This window comes from Talpa occidentalis, unplaced genomic scaffold, assembly GCF_014898055.3.
Source record: "Talpa occidentalis isolate TD23 unplaced genomic scaffold, MPIMG_talOcc4v2.1 talOcc4.7, whole genome shotgun sequence".
Classification (NCBI taxonomy): domain Eukaryota; kingdom Metazoa; phylum Chordata; class Mammalia; order Eulipotyphla; family Talpidae; genus Talpa; species Talpa occidentalis.
In genome coordinates this window covers 85,479,208-85,506,848 of record NW_023605083.1, presented here as the reverse complement: position 1 = coordinate 85,506,848, position 27,641 = coordinate 85,479,208, and the positions used below count along the sequence as shown (strand labels likewise).

At 41.0% G+C, this 27,641-nt stretch overlaps 1 protein-coding gene across 4 annotated transcripts in view; it reads right to left on the bottom strand.

Moving 5' to 3' along the window:
• Positions 1-27,641, bottom strand: part of VPS53 (VPS53 subunit of GARP complex) — a 169,662-nt gene that overhangs the window by 82,954 nt on the left and 59,067 nt on the right. For all 4 annotated transcript variants that reach the window (XM_037492353.1, XM_054689029.1, XM_037492354.2 and 1 more), the window contains 3 exons: positions 8,579-8,665; positions 5,622-5,737; positions 3,901-4,020 (listed from right to left, as the gene is read on the bottom strand). In XM_037492353.1, coding sequence (XP_037348250.1) covers positions 3,901-4,020; positions 5,622-5,737; positions 8,579-8,665 — 323 coding nt within the window. The remainder of the gene's footprint in view (positions 1-3,900; positions 4,021-5,621; positions 5,738-8,578; positions 8,666-27,641) is intronic.

Below are 27,641 nucleotides of genomic sequence, written 5' to 3'. Positions count from 1 at the left end.
CTACAACTTATAGACAGCAAACTATGGAATTAGAGAAAATGAAGCAATGCATAGGGTGTAATTTTTCTGCCTTCTCCCCTCCCCTCGAACAAACAGCTATTTCTATCATTTCCAGATGGTCCTACCATCATTATGTAAACATACGAGAGGAAAACTCACCAGAAATGATGCTAAAAATAAGAAGTCTGGACTTTCCTCAAACTCTCAGTATTTCTTAAAAAAACAATTGTAGTCAAGCACTGAAAACAAGAAGGTTTGTTCTCTTGTGTTTTTAGTGTTACTTAATAGCCCATATTCTTTATTATCTGGCAAAAAAATTTCTAAATACAAGTTATGAAATGAATTAAGAGAAAAGTAAATCTTCCTATAGTCACAGCAAACTTACATGGGAATGAATGCTTGGAGCACTGAAATATATTGATAGAATGTTAGATTTTTCTTTTTTTTATTTAAAGATTTATTTATTTATGCATACAAGAACTGAGGTACAGGCCAGAGGGGTGTGTGTGTGGGGGGGGGGGGGTTTGAGAAGATTCACCAGAGTGGGGAACAGGCAGACTGACTGAAATACACTGCTGAGGGGAGCAGTAGGCGAGTCAGGAGAGGTCTGCTGAGCCATGTGGGTCACCTCCCTGCCCACGGACTGAACTCCTGCTGTAGCGACGACAGTCAGCTTCATGGGTTGCGTCTTAATCCCTTGCACCACCAGGGAGGCCTAGATTTTTCTCTCTCTCTTTTTTTTCGTTGTTGTTGTTGTTGTACTTTTTAATTTTTTATTTATTTTTTAATTTTATTTATTTTATTTTTATATTCCCCATACAATACAATTGCACCTCCCTTATTCTAGCCCCAATCCCTCCTCCCCGCCCCCCCCCCCATAGTTTGTCTCTGGTTTATAGTTGATTTTGATTTTTTCTTTCTTATAGTTATTCTTTTTCCTGGTCCCTTATTTAGGTATTCTAGATTCCTGCTATGAGTGAGACCATCCAGTATTTTTCTTTTTCTTTCAGGCTTAATTCGCTGACCATGATCCCTTCCAGCTCCATCTGTGTTGCTTCAAATTGCATGAGTTTATCTTTTTTGATTGCTGAGCAATATTCCATTGTGTGTATGCACCACATCTTCTTGATCCAGTCATCTGTTTTGGGGCATCTGGGTTGTTTCCACAGCTTAGCTATTGTAAATAGTGCTGTTATAAACATAGGGGTGCAGGTGCCCTTTGGAATTAATGTTTCTGTGTCCTTTGGGTAAATACCTAGGAGTGGAATTGCTGAATCATATGGAAGCTCTATCTTTAGTAGGTTGAGGAATCTCCACACAGCTTTCCATAGTGATTGGACCAGTTTGTATTTATACAAAAGCTGGGGTCCAGGCCAGAGACATGGGGGTAGGGGGTGAGAGGATCCACCAGAGACAGAATGGGGAGCAGAACAGGAAGACTGACTGAAATACACTGCTGAAGGGAGCAGCGGGCGAGTCAGGAGAGGTCTGCTTCACCATGTGGGTTGCTCTCTGGCTGGCAGGGGATTGAACTCAGACTGCAGAAGATGCAGACAGCTTCATAGTGTGGTGCTTAACCCCTTGTGCTACCAGGGAGGCCCCCCCTTTTGACATTTTTTTAAAGAGATAGTTTTATAAATTTAAAGGAATTTTGTGATCACTATTGTAATAACACTCCCGGAGTGTATTTCAGTCAGTCTGCCTGTTCTGTTCCCCATTCTGTCTCTGGTGGAACCTCTCACCCCCCACCCCCGTGTCTCTGGCCTGTGCCCCAGCTTTTGTATAAATAAAAGTCTTAAAAAAAAAAAGTCAAGAGTCCTAAAGTACATTTTCTTCTTTGTCTCTACATTACTTTTTAATGAATAAAATTCACTTTTGCCACAATCCTGCCATCAGCAATCCCACCCACACAACCAGCAGGTAATAACGAACTCCTCAACACATTCTCCTGACCTCTTAATCACTATCTCAGTAAGGTCTTTATCTTTTCATAGTTTGGAACATAGTCTTAATCTCCAGTTTTGTGAGATCAAGTGAGATCAAGCCTCTCCCTGCTTAAAATCTTTTTTTAAAAAAAAAATTTATTTATGCATACAAGAGCTGGAGTACAGGCCAGAGATGTGGGGGGTGAGAAGACTCACCAGAGACAGAGTGGGGTTTCTCCCTGGCCGGCCGGGGGATCGAACTCCTGCTGCAGAGGCTGTGGATTGTTTCATAGTGCGGTGCTTAACCCCTTGCGCCACCAGGGAGGCCCTCCCTGCTAAAAATCTTTAATTTTTCATAAAACAAAGAATAAATTCTTTAACAAGGCATATAAAATCTGACCCTACCTACCTATGCAGTCTTTTAATCTTCATCTTTTCCCAAAGCAACATACATGAGTGTTCTTTCTCTTCTATTTCCATCCTCCTGACCCCACTCTTCTCATATTAGTGATAAGATAAATACCTATTGCTTTAGGATCAGACTAAAATTGAATTTTTTTATGACTCCTCCCTAAAGGTAGAGGCTATCAATTCCTCTTCTGAGATCCTGTATAGTGCAGTTTTGCTACCTGAGCTATATTGATCATTTCTATTAAGTATCTCTCTTCTCCACGCAAAAATGAGAAACTCCTTGAGTACAGAGAATATGTTCTTTCTTATCTTTGTGCTTTAGTATATAGCCTATGATACAGCAGGTATGAAGTAAATATCTATTAGATTAATGAAGAAAAAAATAAGTGAATGGGAAGAAGAGATCAAGTCTGGATTATCATGAGGATAGAGGGAGGTGACAGTGCCTCCCTCTCCTTCCCCATCCATTGTGAGCAAGTTTGCCTTCTCCGTCCAGGCTTCCTTCTTTCTAGCAGTTCATAAAACCCTGTGTGTCTGCACTCTTGGCTGTTTCACATCCCCAGTATGATATGGCGATCAGCCAGCTCTAAGTGCTAAGGGGTTAGGAAGGATGAGGGAAAGGGTGGTGATTTCCCTAGCATACTGCCAAGCTGTTCCAACATTCTTTATTAGTTCTTTGGCATTTCCACTATAAGATGGCACACGGAGCACATGTTGTAACTTCTACTTCCTGTTACAGATCCTTAAAAAGGAAAAGATTTTGATAAAATTCCAAAACCCAGCAAGAAAAGAACTGGTAGACCAGAAACTCCGAAGACTCCCTGGTAGGACAGAATTGAAGAAGGAGATCACTGTCTAAAACTGCTTCTCAAAAATGAAAGTCATGAGAGTAGCAAATGCCAGGAACCCTGAGGCAACTGCCAGTGGGATATATTGGACTCCTTCCTACAGGTAAATGAAGCTAGTGTCCATGTCTGCATTTCTGCTGTGAACGCTCAGATCAGGAGTATGTGTGGATCTGATAAATCCCACCAGTGACCAGAGGGCTGACAACATCCAGGCAGAGTAGAAAGCCTTCACTGATATGCCACCGGCATGTCAATCCAGCCACCCCTCCAGCTCAAGCCCTACTTCACTTCAGAAGAGCTTATCCCATCTCTTCTACTTCTCATCTCACTGGCCATGAATGCACATTTCTGAAAAGAAACAAGATCTCAAAACCAAAAGTGAGTGGTGTGGTAACAAACATCTGGAAGGGTATGAACCTATACCTCTGAATCATACACAGAGTTGAAAACCAGTGTTACCTTAATAAAAAGATAATACAAAACAAAGGTATAAACTTTAAAAAAAAACAACAACACCACAGTAACTTTGGAAGACATGGTAAGAAGTTGGTAAAGGGACTCAGCTGGGATATCTGCATCATAGTTAGATCAGATGATATCAAAAGTTCCTTCTTAAAATATAATGAAAGTAAGGAACTACAAAACTCAGTGCTTAAGTACTTCCTAGCACTATCTTTTCTTAAAATGGAAGTTCATTTTCTTCAATGACATTTTACCTTTCTGAAAGCTGTCGGATCTGTGGAATTCCCATATATTTGTGGAAGTGCTCCAGAACATTCATTACACCCTGAAGAAGATTAGCAACTTCACCATACTGTCTTCTCCTGGTCATGGCTCTGAAAGAAAAAAGAAGCTGAGAACACTAGAGAAACACTAAGGACACAAGGTACAATCACTTTGAGCTCTGAAACAGACCTTAATTCAATTTAATAAGCATTTACTGAGCATGACAATGGGTGGGGCAAAAAAAAAAAAAAAAAAACAACAACAACAAGGTCAGGTCTAAATCTTCAAGGTGACATCATTTAAGAAAAGGAGAGAGTCAAGTGCATGTTTAACGGATACCAGGTAAAGTGAACTGAGTCCGAAACGGAAGTATAGGTTATGTGCTTTTCTCATAAGAATGTGAGAGTGATGGATTCACAGGGTGGGAGGGAGGGGAAGTGGAGGGGAGAATCTGGGAAGATTTTATGTATTTGGGATCTGGGTTGGGTATTAGGGGATTGAAGGTTTTTGACAGAGAACAGGGGTAGGGATCTTACTATCTGAGGATTACAGTACATGAGCAAAGTAAACACATCTTCCCAAGATGAAATGGGGGTATTTATATATATTTACATGTTAAATTTGCAGGTGTTAAGTAACTCCATGTCAGAGACATCTATTTTCCCCACTGCTAAGGTTAATGAAATATAGATAAAAGGATGCTGATAAAATCAACAGTTACAGCAATGAAGGACAAATTATTAAATCTAAATTTTTCATTAGGGTTGAACTTCTAAATTAAATTTGTAATTTTATGACTTCCCATAAGAAGCACTTAAAAAGACAGGAGTGAGTTTAGTCACCAGGTTTTGTTCTACCTCTGCCTGGTCTGGTGGAAGCCAACGGGGAAGGACAAGGAAACTGCTCTTCTGGCTTCCCTCTGGTCACTACTCACAGGAGAATAAACCAGGATTTGCTGAAATTCATGCAAAGCCTGGGAGAAATCAGTAAGTCTGAACTCCAGCCTCTACCCTGTCTTTGGATACTGTATTTAAATGTCTATGAAGAAGTATTTTCTCTGTCCATACATGAGATCACACTGAGGTTGGTGTAGAGGGAATTCTCAGGCTCAGAGAGACCACAGCAGTGAACCAGAAAGTCACAATCTTGCTTGTGGATTTGCTTCTTTGGATTGCTTCTTTGTGGTAAATATCTAGCTCTTTCTTTTAATGCTATTTCCAGTATTCTCATGTATCATTCCCTGTGGCTCCTCTATCAACCAACAGGAAGCTCCTATCTTCCTGAAAGCTGGAAAAAAAAAAGGAGGGGGGGCACTGAATAATAAAGATCTGTTTCCATTTGGGATATCCAGTGACAGGACAGCTCAGCCTGACACAGCACAAAACTTACCCGGGGAGTGCTGCAGGGAGCAATTAACAACTTGAATACCCTGTCAGCCTTAATGGTAGAGATCTACCACATGGAAACAATTCATATTCTTGAAGTCATTCTCTACTTGCACCTCCCTCAAAAGTTGCAGGTCTGTTAAGTTTTGAACATGAAAGGGCACAGAACAAAAAATTGTGACTGAACATCTGAGACTGATTTGCAGAAAGCGGGGCAGGATAGTGAGACTTTCCTGGCTGAGAAATAAATAAACCTATGATGCCACTTTCTATATGTAACATATTCATTTCCTGTGGACCCAAGAAAGAAAGTTGACACTACTCACTCAAGGGAGTCGACCCCGCCTGCCAGCATGTGCAGGTGGTTCAGTGTTGTGATGGAGGTAGTCAGGTGGCGTTTGGCGTGATCTAACTGCTTAATGTCACGGGTGATTTCTTTCACCTAAATAATGAAAAACCACAGGAGAAAAAGGAGGAAGGCCATCAAAATACTCTTTCTATAGGGGGTGGGGAAGTGGAGGAAGGAAGGTTAAGAACTGTGACCTCTTTCCTGAACCACTGAGTTTGGGTAAAAAGATCAAGAATGGCATAATAAACCAGATACAGTTTATAGATATTCATAATCTGATCACCCATTTCCAACACTGAAATCATCCTCTTTCCTACAAAAAAAATCCCTAAGGAGACTTTACCTGGGCTCCTTAGCTCCAGTGTTAAACATCAGGGTTCTTTAACTACTATGTCATCTATGACTCTTCTCAGTCCTGCATCATGAATCAGTCACAAAATCCTGATATTTTTCCTCTGCCTCATCTTAAGAATCTGTCTCACTGCTCTGCACTGGAACTGACGGGTCTCTTCATCCTGGCATCTCCCATCTCTCCCCTACATATATCCTGTGCTTCTCTAGACAAACCAAATCACTTGATATTCCCTAAACAACACCTTTAATAGCAGCTCATGCATGGGCACTCATGTCAAACTCACAGGAGACCAATCTGCACACAGATCACCAGTAGTTACTCTACCTTAACTGTTACGCACAGGTAGCCACAAAAAGGGCAGAACTTGATAATGATGTAGCAGGTTTTGGAGTCAGACAGCCCTAGAGTCGGATCCCAGATGTTCTTCTTCTTCTTTTTTTTTTTTTTAATAGAGGCATGTTATTTATTTATTTGTTTGTTTGTTTGTTTTTGTTTATACATGCACTGGGTACAGTCAGAAGCGCGGGAGGGTGAGAGAATTCACCAGAGCCAGAGCGGGGAGCAGAGCAGGCAGAAGGACCGAAGTACACTGCTGAGGGGAGCAGCGGGCGGCAGGAGAGGTCTGCGCGCCATGTGGGACCCTCCTCTGGTGGCCGGGGAGCAGCCGGGGATCGAACCGGCGCCGCAGAGGCCGCGGGCAGCTTCGCAACCCAGCGCTCAACCGCTGCGCCACCGGGGAGGCCCCCAGATGTTCTTCTTACCGGCTCTATCTCCTAGACCAAGATGCTTAGCCTCACTGAGTCTAAGCTTCCTCATCTACCAAACGGGGAGTCATACAAATTATCATGGTAACAAAACCTAATCCATCACATTGTTGTGAGGGCTAAGATCACCTGCAGAAAGGGACTGGCAGTGTTTGGCACATTGAAAGAGCTCAATAAATATCAGTTCTCTCTTCAGTCGTGCTTCTCCTTCCCTTTAGTAAAGCACGGTCCAGGAAAGCAAACTTTTTTAGAAGAAAACATCTAATAGCTATAGAAGCAGCCTACTCAAACTGTTATCGCATGCCCCTCCCTGCCACACTCAGTCTAGAAGAGGGAGTGTAGACTAGAAAGGAGACTGGAGTCATCAGGGTATCCATGAGTAAGAACTCTGAGGACAAAAAACTCTAGCAAAGGTCACATCTGATTGTGTCACCTGGTAATTGTGCTTCAATGGCCCATGGATGGTGCTGAGTTCAGTGCACCCTTGGAGATAGAACCACAAATCCAAATCCTTCTCTGATGATATCAGTCTCCTCTCAAAGGCTATTTAATTCTGTGATGAAGCACAAATACTAATTTCTTTCCTTTGCCAAAAGAGTTCTCCTCTTTTGACCCTTAGTAGTTAAAGGTCCCTAACACCACCTGCCTGGGACTAGGAGCAAGAACAGCTACTATAAGAACAACAGCTGACACTTGCTAATGCTTAACTGTGTGCCATGCATTAGCTCATTGAATACCCACAATTCTATGGTGCACCCAAATATCATCTCCATTTTATAGTGAGGACACAGGTACAGAAGAGTTAAATAACTTGATCAAAGTAAGTAAGTAGAGGGGCTGGACCTGAACCTAGGTGGTCTGACTCCAGAGGCTATACTTTTCACTACTAAATCAAACTACCTGTCTCTCTCAGCTGACCCCCTACCCCACACTCCATTCCCTTCTTTATTTTACCAAACAGCCAATGAAGAGAATGAAGGATATATGGAGACGTGAACCTCTCAGATCTGTTTCTGGAGATCTGTTTCTGGATTATAAGAAGATGTAGGGAGACAAATCTGTAAGAGCTTGGGGGTGGGGGGGGGGGAAAGCAGGGGACAAATGACATTAATAATGACTTCTACTTACTGAGCAAATTAACATAAGCCTAGTACTATGTTCAGTGCTTTATAGACATTGAATTCTTACAAAAACCCTTGGAGGTAGATGTTGTTCTTATTTAACAGTTGAAAAAATTGGAACTCAGAGACATTACATTATGTAGACAGAATCTGAGCCCAGGAGCTAGCATTTCACAACACCTCCCATGGAGTAGAAATGGGTGAGACTGGATTCTCAGTCAGCAGAGGGGCCTTCTGAGTATATCACCCAAGAATGCAAATTTGTAGAGGGAGAGCTTAAATCAAAAGCATAAGTATGTATCACAACAGGATATATTTCACCTCCTAGATACCCAGTACCAGTTTCCATGTGATACCAAGTTACATATCATATACCTCTTACTTGAGAAATACGTGATATAAACAATGCGAGATATAGGAATCCAAAATGAGTAGGAAACTATTTTGGGGGTAGGAAAAGGAAACTTTTCCTATTTAAAAACCGGGCTGCAAATGTAGGGCAGCAGGAGTGGTGAGTCACTGCATGTCTAGCAGCTCCTCCTGAATGAATCTGGAATGTCCTCAAGGGCTTGCTTTGGAGATGTGAGTGCTGTGGTTGGCGGCAAGTGGGAGAAAAAGCCACAATGGACGAGAATGACTTGACAGCTAACTTCCTCCTCTGGTGCAGAAAAGTGAGGAAGAAATCTAAACTCACCATTTGCTCTGACTTTTCTGCTTTGTCTTTGATATCTTTGATTTTGCCAAAGAGCTGTTGAATAGCTTTTTGGGCCTCTTCAAGTGCCTAGAATAAGAGAAATAAGTTAGTAACAAGAAGCAGTGTAAGACAGCACTAGTCTCTATACTGAAACCAAGTTCAACCTCAGGAAAAAACAAAGTTCTCAATTCAGTGAACTTCCACGGTTAATTTTACTGCACCAAAGACAAGAGTGTAGCATTCAGTTACAAAAAACACTCAAAATTCTTGCCAATCAGCATCATAAAGTTTTAGTTTAAAAACTAAATGACTTCCCTCTACCTCCATGATTATTGTACATATTGATCACAACAAATAAACAGGACACATGCATGTTTGCGCATATGGGCTCATGTATGCAGTAACCTTCATAGAGAGACAGAGGCAGCTAAGTTGGGGGTAGAGGAAGCTCTGAATTTTGGAAACTGCAGAAGGTTATGTCTTCAAATAAACAACTGTGCATGGAGACTCCAGAACTGTGGTGAACCTTCCAGATATCTATAGTATTCCATTTGGAAACTAATGAAATGAAGTTAGAAAGGGATACTTAAAGCTAACAATGGTGAGCAAGTGTTTCCACTGAAGTTGAAGCCCACAAAGATGTACACCACACATGAAAAGTATTACAAGCACAGTAGCTTCTGTGAGCAGAGGAAGCAATATTCCAGGAGTTGAGAGGGCATTAAAGCCACACACGTGTAGAACAGATGGACTCACAAAAGATGCAGCAGTCAAAAGAAGCCACGCTTCATTGTATCCAAAGCACTTTATTTATTTTATTTGGATTTAAGAGTGATGTGTTCTAACTGGGCCTCACAAGCCCTTTATAAGTATAACCACAGAGCTGTATAGGCCATCTTTACCTCTGCAGAGAAACAGCCAGCCTCCCTGAGAAGGACACTCTAACAGAGGAAAGAGGAGAGCGAGGCTGAGATGAAAGGTAGAATTGGTAGAATTGTTTGAACCTCTACCCTCAGCTGTACCCAATGGAAAAGCTACCTCCAGACTACAAACTAAACATTTTCTTCCTTGCTTAAAAAAATAGCTTCAAAAAGCAAACTTAAGCTGGTTTCCTCTGCAGGAAAGTCCTTCTTGTTAGAGGTAACAGTTGCATCTCCCTTTCCTTCCAAGATTTCCTAGGCTGCCCGCTTCTTCTGATAAAGCGAATCCTTTACTACCCCAGTGGGTCCTTTGCCCCATTGTGGTTCAATCCCAAACACAGCTTTGTTTTGCTCTTCGTCCACCTATGGAACTTACAAAAGTTTCACATGTGGGGATAAGAGCTCTAAGACGATGTGAATGGTTATGTTACAGGTTCAGAAATGAATGTCCAGAAGCGCCTCTGCTCCCCCACCTCTTTTTTTTTTTTGCCAAATCTGAGGGGATGCTATTCAAGAAGTTGCTTACACCAACTTTCTGGGGTGGCAGGTGTGTTTGCTCTGGAGCATCCATCACTTCACTTATATCTACAAAGGTCTGTGAGCAAGGGTGCTTTTTTACTTGTCATTTCTGTCACCTGGAAACAGGTATTTTAACCATTAGAAAGTTGGTCCTGGAATAACAGCTACCAGAGCCACAAATTCATAACTTGGGAAATTTTACTGAAGAGTAGAAAGCAATCAAAAGTGGCAACAGAATGGAATTTGGTCACGCTGAGCAGACCCTTTCCATCCTCCCCCTAGCCGAAAACGACACTTCACTCAGCAACTCTTTCTTACCATCCAAAATAAATAGGATAAACATTGAATCTGTAAATTGCTCCTTGGTAGGATGGCCATTTTCATTCTTCCAAACCATGAAATAAGCCAGAAAGAAAAAAGACAGATACTGGATGGTTTCACTTATAGGAGGAATGTAGAGGATGCAAATAAGGGATCAGGACCAAAAAAGGTATTATAATAAAGTGAAAATCAAAATCAACAAGCAACTATAATCCAGAGACATTCTGCAGGGGGGAGAAGGGAGTAGGGTCAAAACGAGTGGAAAGAGCACAAGGGACTGCAGTGATGGTTCACATGTGAACTATGGTGGGAATTTCACGGGAACTATAACTGAGATGAGAAAGCTTACATCGTTAAAGAAAAATGAAGAACGATGTAAAAAATATATAAAAAACAAATAAAACTATTAAAACAAACAAACAAACAAATAAATAAATAAATAGGATAAAAAGGAATAAACGGCTGGATGTCCATTTACAACCAAAAGTGTGAACCTTCAAAGTAAAATTTATTCAGTAACTTGGATACTGTCATGGTGCAAATATTTGTAGTTTCTCCCACCTAGTCTAAGGGCTATTTCTTTTTGTCTGTTTGTTGTTTCTTTGTTTTTATTTTTTTATTATACAGAATTTTAAGTTACTATAAAGTAAAGGTCACAGTTGAAAGGAATCCTTTATATAAGTCAATATCAACAATACTACCGATATTTAGCCAGTTCTATTTCATTTTAAAGCAAATCTGAGAAAGCAATTAATTTCAGGAATAATTCCCTATGTATCACTGACACTGACCAAGTGGAACCAACAGCGCAGGAATGGTACTGCTGGAGAGCGAGCAGTTCCTGCTGGCGCTGACCAGGCTTTTCCAGAAGTGCCAGGTGTTGGGCAGTGTTTTCATAACCCTAAAGAAGTATGATGGTTGAACTAAGCCTATTCCAAGGAAAAGTTCTGTGGAGGGGTTTGAGCCCTCTGACAAGTGTCTATTAAGAGCTATTGATAGGAAAAAGATCAGCACTGTGGTGAGCTTCAAAGAAGTAAGTTTCAGAGGGCTTATTCAAACCTACTGAGGACTAACATGGACAGTCTGAAAAAGAAGGATAAAAACAGCAAGAATAAGAAGAGCAAAGCAGCACAGTGAAGGGCAACCGACTTCCAGCTTTCACCAACTAACCATTGAATTGCTGTTTTTCCTTTTGGCCACAACGCTTGATCTCTGGTTCCCCTACAATAACAGTCCTCATGTGAGATAAGAGTTACTCTGGATGAAAGAAGGGCTTCTGTGTTTACAGGGTAGTTGTAAGAAGCCACTTTATTTGAGATGGCTAACTGATCTCTGTTGCATGGTTGTAAATTCTTGGATTATAGTTTAAAGTCTCTGTAGCCATCCATGTGAAAACAATGTATGGTCATTAAACCTGTTTATCAACAACAACAACAAAATAGTAATTCCTTATGTATCACTGACTGATAAAATTTTCACTTTTTTACATAACCATCATGCCATTATTATCATGTCTCACAAAATTAAAAATTCCTTAATGGGGGTTAATACCCAATTCATATTTCCCAACGTCACAAATATTTCTTTTTACAATATGTCTTTTAATAAGGACTCAAACAGGGTTTACAAAGTGTTTGATGTTGTTATGTTTTAAAATCTCAGTTAAGTGTCTTAAGTTCATTAAATCTCAGATTCACACACTCCACCAAATTTTTTCCCACGTCACTGACCCACTGGAAAATGAGACTTTGTCCTGTAGTAAGTTCTATACTCTGGATTTGGCAGATTACTTCCTCGTGGTGACAGTCTCTTCTATATACTCCATATTTCCTGAACCATTTAAAAAATTTAACCAGCAATGTATATGGGAGCCTCATTCTCCATATGCTGCTCACAAAGTGGGTTGTCAAACTTTGGGATATTTGCCCATCTGATGGATGGGAAATGGTACTTTCAGCATAATCTTCTTTTTCAGAGTAAGGTTGAGTCTGATAATATGTATTTAAAGGCATTTCTGGAATCTGTGTGTATTAGGAACATTAGCCCTAATGTAAGTTCCAGTTATTTTTCCCTTTTGTCACTATTTTGGGGTTTGCTCATAGTTATTCATGTCAAGGACCATTTTCTTCTCCATCCTTTCTGATTTCCCATTCCCTTCAATACCCTCTCCCATAAACACAGCACATTAAAATATATATATATATATATATATATATATATACACACACACATCATTGTTCATTTTTGCACAATGTATGCTTTCTCCTCTCAAGTGCAGTCACCGTAAAATTCCCACTATCAGTTCACCTGTGCACCATCACCATAGTCCCTTGTGCTCTTTCCTTCCCTTAAACACAGCATATTTGTCTGCCAGACTTTCAACGACATATGTAATTCAGTTTTGTAATCCTCACATACTGAAAATAATAAAAGGTTAATTAACCTAAGAAATTAGCACAATTTTTTAATGGCCACATTAAAGTTATAGCAATACTAGTTGTAGCAAACTAGTAAATTTTTATTTTAAAGATATGTATTTTTCACTCAATTCATTCACCATCTGGGTCCCTATGGTCCTTTATATATACTTAACATTGTAATTATTTTTTTGTGGGTCTATCTTTTGATTGTCCTATCAGATCCTAGAGGGCATGAACCATGTCTCATTCACTGGGACTCTGTCACCTAGGACACCACCCAGAAGAATATAATAGGTGCGCAATACATGTTTTTGTTTTATAAGATTTATTTATTTATACAAGAAGTGGGGTACAGGCCAGATGTGCAGGAGGGTGAGAGGATTTTTGTATCAGAATGTCCCACCAGAGACAGAGTAGGAAACAGAACAAGCAGACAGACAAAATACACTGCTGAGGGGAGCAGCGGGTGAGACAGGAGAGGTCTGCCACCCCATGTGGGCATCTCCACAGCTGGCAGAGATGGAACTGGCACTGCAGAGGCTGTGGACAGCTTTCTAGTGCTGCGCTCACTGCCTGCGCCACCAGGGAGGCCGTTTTTTTTTTTTTTTTTAAGATTAATTTTATTTATTTATGCATACAAGAACTGGGGTGTAAGCTAGAGACGCAGGGGATAAGAGGATTCACCAGAGAGCAGAACAGGGGAGTCCACTGAAATACATTTCTGAGGGGAGCAGTGGGTGAGACAGGAGAGGTCTGCTGTGCCATGAGGGTCAGTTCCCTGGCTGGAGATCAAACTCATGCCACAGTGGCTGGCGATAGCTTGATAGTACTGACACTTCAACCCTTGCGCCACCAGGGAAAACCCCTCAATACATGTTTATTAAACTTTAAAACTAGGGCCTCCCCTGGTGGCTCAGTGGTTGAGCACTGGGCTGTGAAGCTGCCCGCAGCCTCTGCAGCGCCAGTTTGATCCCCGGCCACAGGCGAGGGTCCCACATGGCGCGCAGACCTCTCCTGCCGCACCCGCTGCTCACCTCAGCAGTGTGTTTCGTCGGTCTGTCCTGTTCCCCGCTCTGGCTCTGGTGAATTCTCTCACCCTCCCGTGCTTCTGACTGTACCCAGTGCTTGTATAAATAAATAAACAAATATTTAAAAAAAATAAACTTTAAAACTAATCAATCATCGCACTCAAGCTTTCTCCCTCCCCCTTCTCTTTCTCTCTCTCCTTTGCCATCCCCCACACACAATTCAATTTGCATCCTCACATACTAAAAGGTATAGGGTCAATTAACTTAGAAAATTAGACAGAAAAAAAATTTACTTGCTATGCCATCAAATTTTGTAAAGTTATAGCTAAAGCAGGAAATCATATTTTTTATATATATGCATTCTTTGCACACCAGAAGGTCTCCTTAGAGCCCCCCTCTCCCCATTTAAGAAAGACTCTTTGGGGCTGTATATGTGTCCTTATTTTCCCATAATTATGTGCATAATTGCTTATTAGTAAAAGCTGAACATGTTCCTATTATGGATATGAAAATAAATATCTGGGACATTCTGATACCAAAAGATATCAGAATTTTCATTTTTATAGCTCCCCATTGTTCCTTGGCAATGTTTAACCATAAGTGGCAAGAACGGTGCTTTTCAAGCCTGTCTTTTAATATGCTGTATGTTAATATTATTTCACATGTTTTAAAATATCAGATCCCATTTTTTCCTTTCATGATTGCAAAATCATTTTCTATTTTGACTGTGTCCCTCAAGAACAAGAACTAATTTTAATGCCTACTTTGATGAACAAACACTATCTTAAACATAATTCTTGCTCTCAGGAGCTTGTAATCTAGTTAGGCAAAGAGGCAGGTTAACAATAAGAACACTGAGATATAATAAAGATATGTAGAGAGTGTTGTGGGATCCCAAGAGACCATCACTATATACTAGCTTCTTTGCTAGTTCTGCAGGAAGAAAAAGATTAAGAAGAAAGGTCTGAGAAGGCTTTTTGAAGGTTACAACTTCATATCTTATTCTTTGGGCCAGAATGTTTTAAGCAGCTATTAGAGTAGTAGGTACTTAATAAAAGGCTGTTTTTCAAATCAACGCTTTACCATAATTTATCATCTTCCAGCAACAAAGACTTTGAATATCCAGTGACTGAAACTACCATTAGTTGAACTGTTACCCTGAACGTCTGTGGCAATTATAGTTCCAACTACATTAGTGAGTGCTATATTAATTCCTTCAAAATTCTCTATATAGACTTGAAGTCAGAACAGGCTCTCCCCTGTTCTGTGAAGTGGTCTCAGCAAAACTCTGCTGTCTTTCACCCCACTTGTTACCAAGGAGCTGGATACAGAAGATTCAGACAACGGGCACCCAGCTGTGCTTCTCCATGGAGTGTTCTTTCGTGATCAGGGAAGTGATTAAACCCTGGCATTTGCACACAGACAACATCCACATATCTTTAGGTCAAGATAACTTAGGAAAATGAAAGATCCATAGGAAACCAGAAGCCCCCTCATTAAGTTATTGGAAAAACAACTAAATAGAGAAGAAAATTTCAATTTTTTTTTGAGAAAATTTCAGAGTGAGACAGGTATGATGAAGGAATTAAGTAGAGAGTTGAGAATAAGAAAAATGATAGTCTCAGTTGGTCTCCTAAGAAAGAGCACATGGGCCTCCATGGTGGCATAAGAGGTTAAGCACCGCACTATGAAGCAATCTGCAGCCTCTGCAGTACGAGTTCAATCCCTAGCTGGCCAGAAGATACCCACATGGCACAGCAGACCTCTCCTGACTCACCCGTTGCCCCCCTCAGCAGTGTACTTTGGTCAATCTGCCTGTTCTGTTCCCCACTCTGTCTCTGGTGAAGCCTCTCACCCCCCCGCATCTCTGGCCTGTACCCCAGCTCTTGTATGCATAAATAAATAAATCTTAAAAAAAAAAAAAAAAAGAGGGCCTCCCTGGTGGCGCAGCGGTTGAGCGCGGGGTTGCGAAGCTGCCCGCAGCCTTGCAGCGCCGGTTCGATCCCCGGCTGCTCCCCGGCCACTGGAGGAGGGTCCCGCATGGCGCGCAGACCTCTCCTGCCGCCCGCTGCTCCCCTCAGCAGTGTACTTCGGTCCTTCTGCCTGCTCTGCTCCCCGCTCTGACTCTGGTGGATTCTCTCACCCTCCCGCGCCTCTGACTGTACCCAGTGCTTGTATAAATAAATAAATAAATCTTAAAAAAAAAAAAAAGTCTACTTTAAAAAAAAAAAAAAAAAAGAGCACATGGACTGGGATTTGCAAAATCAGAGGGAGACAGGATTTGTAGATCTGGAGTAAGAAAGTTCCAAGTAGAAAGAGCAGCAAATAAAAGATTCTGATATGGAAAACATCTTGGTGGAGCAAAAAATAAAGCAGTGGAGGGCAGGCTGTATTACAGTGGAAAGTGTTAAGAAATTATTTGGAAAAGCAGGCAGGAGCCAGAGCATGGATGGCCTCAAAGGCATGGTAAAAAGCACTGGGATTTTTTTCTAAGTGCAATGAGAAGCCACTGAAGGGTTTTAAACTAGGAACTAGCAGATGGTTTACATGTGCAGAAGACCGCCCTGGCTGCTAATGGCAAGATGAACATGTAGAGAGACAGGAGTGAAAGCAGGACATAGAGACACATTAGCTGCTGCAGTGATGCAGGTGAGGCAGCGTGTGTGTGTGTGTGTGTGTGTGTGTGTGTGTGCATGTGTTTGTAGGGGGGTAAAGGTAGGGTCCAGATGAGGTGGCCAGGGTGAAAGGAAGTGAAGTGACTTGGGATTTATATGAAGAGATAATGTGCAGGAGTCAATGATGGGATGTATGTGGATAATGAGGGAAAAATCAAGGCTTACTCTTAGGTTTAGGTTTGAAAGGCAGTGAATTATTCCATTTACTAAGCTAAGGAAGACAGGGGAAGAAATAGGTTCTCAGACAGGTGTGTGAGGTGGTGGTAGGGTTGGAAATTAGTTCCAATTTTAATAAGTTAAAGGTGCATAATCCATTTCGTGTCAAGTGGAGATACCGAGTGGGACACAGGAGTCTGGAGCGCAGGAGAGGTGAGGGTTAGAAATTTAAATTTAGAAATCTTTTTTTTTCCCTCTTTGAAAAAAGATTTATTTTAGAGATACTAATAAATAAGGACTACAATAAACAAACAAATACATTTTTGTTCCTTGTAGTGTGGACCTTGCATCAGTGGCAATGGACATAAGGGCAGTCCCAACTCAGAACTCCCGTATCACACTCAGCCTTTTAACAAAAGCCCTGTGCGATTTGTGTATACAAATCATTTGTGTATATATGAGCGTTTGAGTGGCTCAGAGCCCAAATCCCATGCTCTGTTATTTATTTTAATTATTTATATTTAGTGAGCTTAGTGAGCACTTAATTGGTCAATAAGCTTTATGAAAATTAATCTTTCAACACAGTTAGTGGTATGGAATAAATTTAGAAATCTTAAGTTCATAGACGATATTTAGTCTGTGGGACTGGAAGAAGTCACTGAGGGGAGGACAGAGGAGAGGAGAGGAGAGAGGAGGGGCAGAGAGATGAGGGAAGAGGGGAGGAGAGGACAGAATAGGGGAAATGAAAGGAAGGGGGGGGGAAGAAGGCGGAGAGAGAGCATGGGGACTAGAAGAGCAGAGCAGAGCCCAGTCCAGGGCTGAACCCTGGGCTGCTACGGAGTTGAAAAGTCTAGGAGAAAACAGGGAAGGAAGATGCAAGAGAAAAATCCCCACTGATGAGAAAACTAGGGACTGCAGTGTCACAAAAATCAAACAAAAGTACTTGAAGAAGGTAGACAAGAGTGACCATGTCTTATATTGTTGAAAATTTCTGTTAGATTAGCATAGAGAAGTGCCACTGAAATTGACAGCAACCTTGACAGAAGCAGTTTTAGTGGAGTGGAGGGACTGGAAGGGGAAAGTGATAAAGGGGACAGTGAGTACAGAACAAGAGCCAGCAAATGATGCCATGGGCCAAATCTGATCTACTACCAGTTTTTGAAACTAGTGTTTTCTTGGAATACTGCCAGTCCCATTTTTTAAGGTATATGTCCATGGCTACTTTCACCATATAATAGCTGGGATGAATAGTTGCAAGAAAGACCAGATGGCACTTAAAGACTATAATCTTTACTGTCTGGCCCATTACAGAGAAAATTTGCTGACCCCTGGAACAGATTATTTTTTCAAGTGGATTTTGCTATGAGAAGACAAGAAAAATGGGCAACAGATGGGGAGAATGGAGGAATATTTATTTGTTTATTTATTTTGCGGGGAGGAATTTTTAAAGGTGAGAGATGCATAGGTCCAGTGTGGAAATGATGCAAAAGAAAAAGAGACACTGATTTGGGAGGCGGGATAACTTAGAAGAGTACTCTTTTATAATGTTCTCAAACTGTTGGCAGGTAAGTGCTAGCTCTCTCGGGCTATCAGTATTTCCACCGTGTGACTCAGGAGAGGAATGGCCTTTCTCCAGCCCCTACAGTTTAGACAATCATTCATTCTGATGCCAGAACGCCAGATTCAGCTAATGACTACTCTCTCAGTATAATTATTACCACCTCTGTCTCAGTCCTGAAGGTGACTCTGTAGGGAATCATATGGTCACCTTACCTAAAGCATCTAAGCAAAGTTAGGGCACAGTTGGAAATATCTGCCAAGTGATTAAAAGTATCCCAAGGCACTTTTCAGAAGAGCATCCATCTGAGACATGTGGTCTGATTAGGGTGTGCTGATACCCAGGGCTCTCAGGTACAATTACAAGTACTGGTTCGGAAGAGCATCACTACTTTTCTTAACTGTTACCTACAAGGCTAAAAAGGAGTCTAATGGCCTCAATGCTCTAGGTGTTCCATAAATTCTAAATCCACTGGCGCCTGCTGAAAAATGGATAGAAAAGCACTACTGAGATGTCTGTAGGCAACAGCCCAAGAAAGGACTGGCTTTGGGACAGGGCCTCACAGAATTCTATGATGGCATCAGTCATGCCCTGTTACGGTGAGGTGCTGAGGGAATTGCAACTATCATCTTCCAGCCACACACCCTCAGACAGATGACACTCAGGTAAGAAAGGCAAAAAGGACCAAATTTTTATACTTAGGTGCAAGGCCTAAGGAAGTTTGCACAATCCCTTCTGAGAGAAAGGTTTTCTATTTCCCTCTTATTCTCAATTTGGCATCCTTCCAGAACTGTCTCCACTGAAGGTACAACTTTTTTCTTCTAGTAAACAAATGAGATTCACACAATCTTACATTTCACGGTCTTAAAGAAAGATAAACTGTCTGCCAGATTTTTTCAGACCTGAATATTTTTGCTTGTTATACAAAGCCAAGGAAACTTAATATAATTTATTTTCCAGAGTAAAGAAGGTTCTTCTGAAGCATTCACACTATCAATACACATTCTAATATCTGATATTTAATCTCTAATAATCAATTACAAGGAAGAAGAGGGTTTTGTAATTGGAAGAATCACAAGACCTCTATGAAAGGTTAAGCTTTTATTTTTTAAAAATACTAAAAAAGCTTTACTACCTAACTAATCAGAAAATGTGCTGAAAGATTCTGGTATTGTCCCTAGACCATGCTTAAAATAAAATGTGGCTACTTTTCCATTCTAAGCTGTATGTGGATTTTTTTTTAAGATTTATTTATTTTTATACAAGAGCTGGGGTACAGGCCAGAGGAGCAGGAGGGTGAGAAGATTCAGAGACAGAGCAGAACAGTCAGACAACCAAAATACGCTGCTGAGGGGAGCAGCGGGCGTGACAGGAGAGGTCTGCCACGCCATGTGGGATCTCTGTAGCCGGCCGGGAATTGTACCCATGCTACAGAGGCTGCGGACAGCTTCAGAGCACTGTGCTCAACCCGCTGAGCCACCAGGAAGGCCCCTAAGCTACGTGTGGATTTAAAACAGAACTAATCACCCCAAAATGCCTGCCTTCAATCTATCCTTATCAGAGTTTCTGAACTGAGCCCTGGAGTGTGGGTACAGCCTGCATTCAAGGGTGTTATTAGCAACCAGTTACTGTAATGATCCTCTTTAGTAAATCAAATTCTGCAATCGGGAGATGCTAAGCAACCCACTGGGCTAGTCTAGAAGACTCAGCAAATCCAATTACACAATCTTTAGATTTTTGCGCATCATTAACAGTAACCATCATTCTTAATTTTTCCTGCCTCCAGAAGTAGACACTGAGCAGGCTACCAAAGCCATACTAGGTCATGTACACAGAAGATAAGCAGCGTGGAACCTGGCAGAGACTACTGCTTTCTTCTCCTTTCATCTTTTATGTTTTTTTTAGAACTGTTATCTGCCACCTGTGTAGACAGAGGACACCTGAGCCAATGAGAATGCCTTGAAAAATACACATCTTCTCTGGCTCCTAAGCATCTAATTTTGCAGCTTGCGCTATCAGAGAGTTATATTGCCTTTATCCTGAGTCCACAGGCAGCCTTTAAGAGATTTTAAACTGAGATTCTATTTGTTGCCACCACAGGAAGAAAAGGTTGTTCATTTTTGGAAGGACAGGTGTGGATTTAGACTGTTCTTTGAAAAAACAAGGTGCAAATACTCAAGGTTACTGGAAAGAGAATGGTATTTTCCTGCTCTTCTGCTATCACTTCTATCGTCTAACATTAAGTATATCTGCCAGAAAGGTCATCAGTTCTACTATTTGAAACTTTGGGGGACAGACTTGTTATCTCATGTATGAATTTAGATCTGAAATGACATAATCAGTTTGACAGTTTTTTTTTGGCATCTTTAATTGTGAACCATCAACATACAAAATTAAATTGTAGGGCCTCCCCGGTGGCGCAGCGGTTGTACACTGGGCTGCGAAGCTGCCTGCAGCCTCTGCAATGCCGGTTTGATCCCTGGCCATAGTTGAGGGTCCCACAAGGCGCACAGACCTCTCCTGCCATGCCCGCTGCTCCCCTCGGCAGTGTACTTCATCAGTCTGCCTGTTCTGCTCCCCGCTCTATCTCTGATGAATTCTCTCACCCTCCCTCGCCTCTGACTATACCCCAGTTCTTGGATATAAATAAATCTTTAAAAAAAAAAGTATATCTGCCAGTTCCCTTCCTCTTACTTGTTGAAGCAATGCATGGTATTACTAAAAAAGTAAGGTTTTTTTTAACTAGCAGACCAAGATTTGAAAGTTGGGCTTGTACTTCCTGTGTGATCTCTGTCAAACCACTTAACCTCTAGAGGCACAGATTCACCATTTCTAGAACAAGAGTAAGAGAGCACTGACTCACAGAGATTTTGGAAGGAAGAAATACAGAGTTTAACAGTGAACACCTCTGGAACTATTTACCCAACATGCTTCCATCCTCCTGGGAATCTTGCTCTTACCACATTCTTAGGGAGTCTGCTGTCCCAGAGGCAGACCAAGTCTAAGCTGGGCCAACTGGAGTTTTCCTCGGTCCTTCTAGGACAAATCATTAAAGAGAATTCATCTTTCTCCAGTGATGGGGGCCCCAAGATGTGAAACTGAGTAGGACAGCAGTGAGGGGGACAGTTTGGTCACCAGATAGACATGATGAAGCCAGCACATAGAGAGACAGACAAAAAGATCCTAAGCATTATTCCAGTCCTGCCTTCAGGTGTTTGACAAGCCCAGCTGTGATACTATGCTGCAGCAGTCTGACCAATGTCTCCTTCAAAACAAGAGCCTTCTAAATAATCCCCCGTCTTGCCTAAGTCTGTTTGAATTAGGATTTTGTCTTCTGCAATTGAGAGTCCTGACAAAGGACACAATTCATAGGACAAGCTCACTAAATGACAACTATTAATATTGTTTCAGACCTCCCAGATGGAGTACAATATTTCAGATGGACTATCCCTCCAAGAGTCAAAGGTGGCTGACCCATCTATTAAAGCTTTGTAAGGAAGCTAGATAGGTTTAGCATCTGCGGGTATACATACAAGGGCTCATGGATCAGGAGGATGGCCCCTTCAAACCACACAGAAAATGATGCGTTTTCCAGGAAAAAAAGTTTCAATCTTTTGTTCATTCCCTCAATAACAGTGAAGGCCCACTATATGTACTGGGTCAGTTACTGAGGGAAAAAGATCCCTAGATGGAGACATGTCTTTAAAGAGCTTGCAAAGAATAAACATCAAAAACATAAATACTTGTAGGCATGATATAAAGAGGTATGAATAAAGAATGCCAGAATCATCTGGAAAGCAAGGGACTCCTCAACAGAGCAAACACATGGTTGAGAGACAGCACATCCGATGAGTCCTAAACAAAGGCCCCATGACATCCACTGAAGAGAGACACCTAGGGGTAAGTAGCCTCTATTTATGGAATGTCCCTTCTTTTGATCCTGTTGGCCATTCATGCACCATGGAGAGCTGTTGCTACGGAAACAGAGCATCCTCAGCCAGAGCAGAGGTGCTGTAAGAAGCCTCTGCAATAATAATGCGGCCGGTTCCCCACCGTGGAGCCAAACAGTAGCACAGATGCCAGAAATTTCACAGCCGTGATAGCTGCATGGGCACAGCATCGTGCTTTCCTGTGTCCTAGCACATACGAGGTACCCTCAGGTCTGGCAGGCCAGGTCAGATGCCCAATGGGCACCCATCAGATGAGAATTGCTGGTGTTGACATAATTCCTCCATAGCCTATTTGGAAGCCTCAAGTCTGAATGGGCTTTATATAAAGCACAGATTTCTTTCCAAGTTTGTGAACCAAGAGCATGTAAAGGGCACAAGGAGTAATTCTCCCCTTATTTGTTAAAATGCTCTATTCCATGTAAGTTACTTTTATTTATGATTTCTGCAAACCATACCCACTGAAAACGTGAACCAAAAAGTTCATTTTTACTGTTTTTAGGTGAAAAGCCAGAAGTTAAAAATCCCAAGACAAGGCTGAGACACAAATTCAGCAGTGCCCAAATAAGACTAAACATTTGCATTTGAAAGTTCTGCATATATCTGTTATTACCCATAATTTAAAGTATGTTAGCCCTGAAATAGCTAGGAGTGAGTGCATTCATGCACCACTTCCTTTGATGAAATGTAACCCTTGAGGACAGTGCATTTAAAGCAAAAAGTCCAAATGGAAAAAAGAAAGAAAGATTTAAGCAAAAGTTTCAACTGTTGCTGCTAAAATAGAAGGCACATAAATTCATATTTTAGGAAACAGGACACATTTCAAGGAACAATTTGTCCAGGTTTAACGAAGAACTACTTCACACAAATAGTTAGGACTTTCCAGTGGCCAAGTTAAATTCAAATCCCCCGTATCTTACTATGTAACTTTTAGTTCTAGTTACTTAGTAATACTCATCTATGTTACAGACATTCATTCAGGAGAAAAGATCTGCACTTGATCTTAGCCAAAAGGCCGAGAAGCGATCAGGAGAAAAGATCTGTTTGTGGTGTCATCTGGATTTTTTTGAGTTGATTTTTACAGACATCCCTGTACCAAATGCCCCTTAGGGTATGAGCCCCCTTGGGGTTTCAGCTGAATGTTTTTCTTTTCCTCTTTCACTTGACACTCTTCATTATCACAATTGTGCAGAGAACAGAGTTTTCTTTTCATCCTGGAGCTTTTCTCTCAGCATCCAGTTTCCTCCTCATGCTGAGAGGGACCCTACTGGTTCATGAGGCCGTGGTGACTGTAATTGCTTGAATTCCCTTATGAACCAATGAAGTTCAAAGAGTTCATAGTAAACAAAACAAAGAAAGAGAGAGAGAGAGCAAGCAAGAAAGAGGGTGACTCCTGAATCTGCTTTTAAAGTTTGTCACTATTCACGAAAAGAAGATCATATGGACAAGTAGACCGCATATTAGGAATCAAAAAATCTGGATCAGGACCTCCCTGGTGGCACAGGGGTTAAAGTCTCAGTGCTATCAAGCTATCACCAGCCACTGTGGCATGAGTTCGATCCCTGGCCAGGGAGCTATCCACATGGCACAGCAGACCCCTCCTGTCTCACCCGCTGCTCCCTTCAACAGTGTATTTCAGTCAATCTGTCTGTTCTGCTCCCCACTTTGTCTCTGGTGAATCCAATCACCACCCCCCCGTACCTCTGGCCTATACCCCAGTTCTTGTATGCATAAATAAATAAAAATAAATATTTTTTTAAAAATAAGGATCAGTGATTAACTCATTGAGTGCAATTTGGGGCAAGTCATACAGAACCTAACCAAACCTGTTTCTTCATCTATAAAATCAGGAGAATTACATCCATGTGGCTGAATTCACATCTCTGTAGTAATCAAGTAAAGTAATATATGCAACAATATTTTGTAGAACATAAGGTAAACATTTATATTGTTATAAATATCAGCATTATAGATCAAGACAAATGATTCAAATGTGCCCTCAGGCAAAACACTTCAGAATGTGTCTCTGCTCACAGTGACTCAAATGAGACATATTAGCCTTACAAATGTATATTCTTACTTCTAAAGACCCCACTGAACCTGACCACAAGATACTAATCCAGTTACCGGAAGCTCCAATCATCAGATCTCCAAGTATTCAATGAAAAAAAAAAGTACAGCACTTGACTGAGCATAAACAGTATCATATTTTTTTAAAAGATTTATCTATTTATACAAGCACTGGGGTACAGGCCAGAGCACGGGAGGGTGAGAGAATTCACCAGAGACAGAGTGGGGAGAGGAACAGGCAGATGGACCAGAAACACTGCTGAGGGGAACAGCGGGCTTGACAGGAGAGGTCTGCCATGCCATGTGGGAATCTCCCTGGCCGGCCAGAAATTGAACCAGTGCTGCAGAGGCTGCGGACAGCTTCACAGTGCTGCACTCAACCTGCTGCGCCACTGGGGAGGCCCAAACAATATCATATGAATACAGTTGGCTATGTGTCCCTAGTGTGCCCATGTGAATGAGAAGAAGTATGACTTCTAGAAGAAGTCTAGCAGTATGACAAGAAGACAAAGGTGAGTAATTGGGTCTGAAATGGGAAAAAGACCCATAAATTCATCTCTTCTGCCTTATAAAACACAATATTTGAGCCAATGAATTTACTTGTCAGTGAGTTTATCTCCAGGAGAAATGTCAGCCTTCTAGTGGGGGACATTATGAGAACAGCACTAATATATTTCATTTTTTGTTTTTTTTAAAGATATATTTATTTATGCATACAAGAACTGGGGCACAGGCCGGGGTGGGGAGGTGGTGAGAGGATTCATCAGAGACAGAGTGGGGAGCAGAAAGGCAGATCTACTGAAATACACTGCTGAGGGGAGCAGTGAGCGAGACAGGAGTGGTCTGCTGTGCCATGTGGGTCACCTCCCTGGTGAGGGATCAAACTCATCCTGCAGTAGTTGCAGATTGCTTCATAGTGCTGACACTTAACCTCTTGAGCCACCAGGGAGGCCCCTAATATATTTTGTATCACATACAATACGTAGAAATGAACACAGCACCTATTCAGAGTCCACGGTACATATGGATACAAAAATCGGAGATCTTGGTATGTGATTGAATCCTATATGAAGGCGATGTGTCCTGATACTTTAGAGCTTTCAACTACAAAACTAAAGAACACCAAACCAAAACAGACTAAAAAAGCATTATCTCTGGTATGGCAAAATAAATCCTCTTCCAGAGGAGATCTGAGTCCAAAGCAGAGCAAAGGAAAATTTATAGTTATATTACAGATTCCTAAAAATAGGGATTTATAAATGGAAATGTTGACAGAACAACATAGTGTTGCATTCATGCTGTTCTAAGCTCTGTATTTTTCATGGATGAAAGAGAAAGAAGAAAAGGAGGTCAAATTCTTATATGAAGACAGAGATTAAATGCCTATGCATATATGAATGACTTATGTCAAGGACCTGAAACCCAGAAAGCTGTGCCCTGCCTGTATTAACACTGCAATTTTTCTAATGTCCAACCTCAAACTAAGGATAGAATTTTCCTTCCAAAATCACTAACTATGCTGTCAAAAGCAAGAGTAACCTGGGCAATAGCCAAAGCAGTTACAGTAGTGATGAATGGCATTTTCCTCTTTACATGTACAAACTCTAGTTTAAACTTGTAACTGCCTTTAACATGGAAACAGCAGATGGCAAAAGTTATGCTTGACCTTATTTCTTGGCTCCTGAAGAGCACCAATTTATATGGAGATGGCTCAGAAGAATAATAAACCTCAGTGTTCCTTCTGGGCAAAAATTTTCCTGAAACTATTTTCAATAATCATGCTGCACACAAATGGAACTGGATGTGTTTCTAAGGTCAGGAAGAAAATAATGAAATGCGGACTTGCTTAGGAAAAGAAATAATTATGGTAATGCCGAGAAAGCTTTTGACAAAGTGCAACACCCATTCATGATAAAAGCCCTTGAAATTCTTGGGATACAAGGAACATACCTCAACATCATAAAGGCCATATATAACAAGCCAACAGCCAGTATCATTCTCAATGGTGACAAGCTGAAAGCATTTCCATTAAGATCTGGAACAAGACAAGGATGTCCACTCTCACCACTGCTTTTCAATATAATACTGGAAGTCCTAGCCAGAGCAATAAGACGAGAGAAAGACATACAAGGAAGCCAAATAGGAAAAGAAGAAGTCAAACTATCACTATTTGCAGATGATATGATAATATACATAGAGAACCCCAAAAACTCCACAGAAAAACTAATTCAACTCATCAATCAGTTCAGTAAAGTGGCAGGATACAAAATCAACACGCAAAAGTCAGTAGCCTTCCTATATACAAACAATAAATCTGAAGAAGAAATCAAAAAAAACCATCCCTTTATCGAAACAAAGAAAATAAAATACTTGGGAATAAATCTAACAAAAGAGGTAAAGGACCTATACAAAGAAAACTATAAAACACTGTTAAAAGAAATAGAAGAAGACACAAAGAAATTGAAAGACATCCTCTGCTCATGGGCTGGAAGAATAAACATTATTAAAATGGCCATCCTACCAAAAGCAATATACAGATTCAATGCTAATCCAATAAAAATTTCAATGTCATTCTTCAAAGAATAGAACAATTATTGATGAAATTCATATGGAATCACCAAAAACCCCAAATAGCCAAAGCTCTCCTGAAAAAAAAAAGGGAATGGAGGCATCACACTCCCAGACTTCAAACTATACTACAAAGCCATAATCATCAAAACTGCATGGTACTGGAACAAGAACAGACACACAGACCAATGGAATCGAATAGAAAATCCAGAAACAAACCCACAGATTTATGGTCAACTAATCTTTGACAAAGGAGCAAAGAATATGCACTAGAGCAAAGAAAGTTTGTTCAATAAATGGTGCTGGGAAAACTGGGTCACTACATGCAAAAGAATGAAGCTTGACTACTACCTAACACCATGCACAAAAACCAACTCAAAATGGATTAAAGAACTAGACATAAGACCTGAAACCATAAAATACATAGAAGAAAATATAGGCAAAACACTACATGATATACACATCAAAGACATCTTTACAGACACAGCACCCAAAGCAGTGATAGTGAAGGCAAAGATAAACAGCTGGGACTATATCAAATTAAAGAGCTTCTGCACAGCAAAAGAGACAATAACAAAAACAAAGAGAAATCTCACCGACTGGGAGAACATTTTTGCACACAACACTAATGATAAAGGACTGATCACAAAAATCTACAAAGAGCTGATGAGACTCAACAAAAAAAAAAGAAAATAATCCAGTCAAAAAATGGGCAGAAGAGCTAAAAAGAAACTTCTCTGAAGAGGAAATGCAAATGCCAATAGGCATATGAAAAAAATGTTCAACATCACTTGTAATCAGGGAATGCAAATCAAAACTACAATGAGATACCATCTTACACCAGTGAGAATGGCACATATTAATAAAACTAGCAATAACAA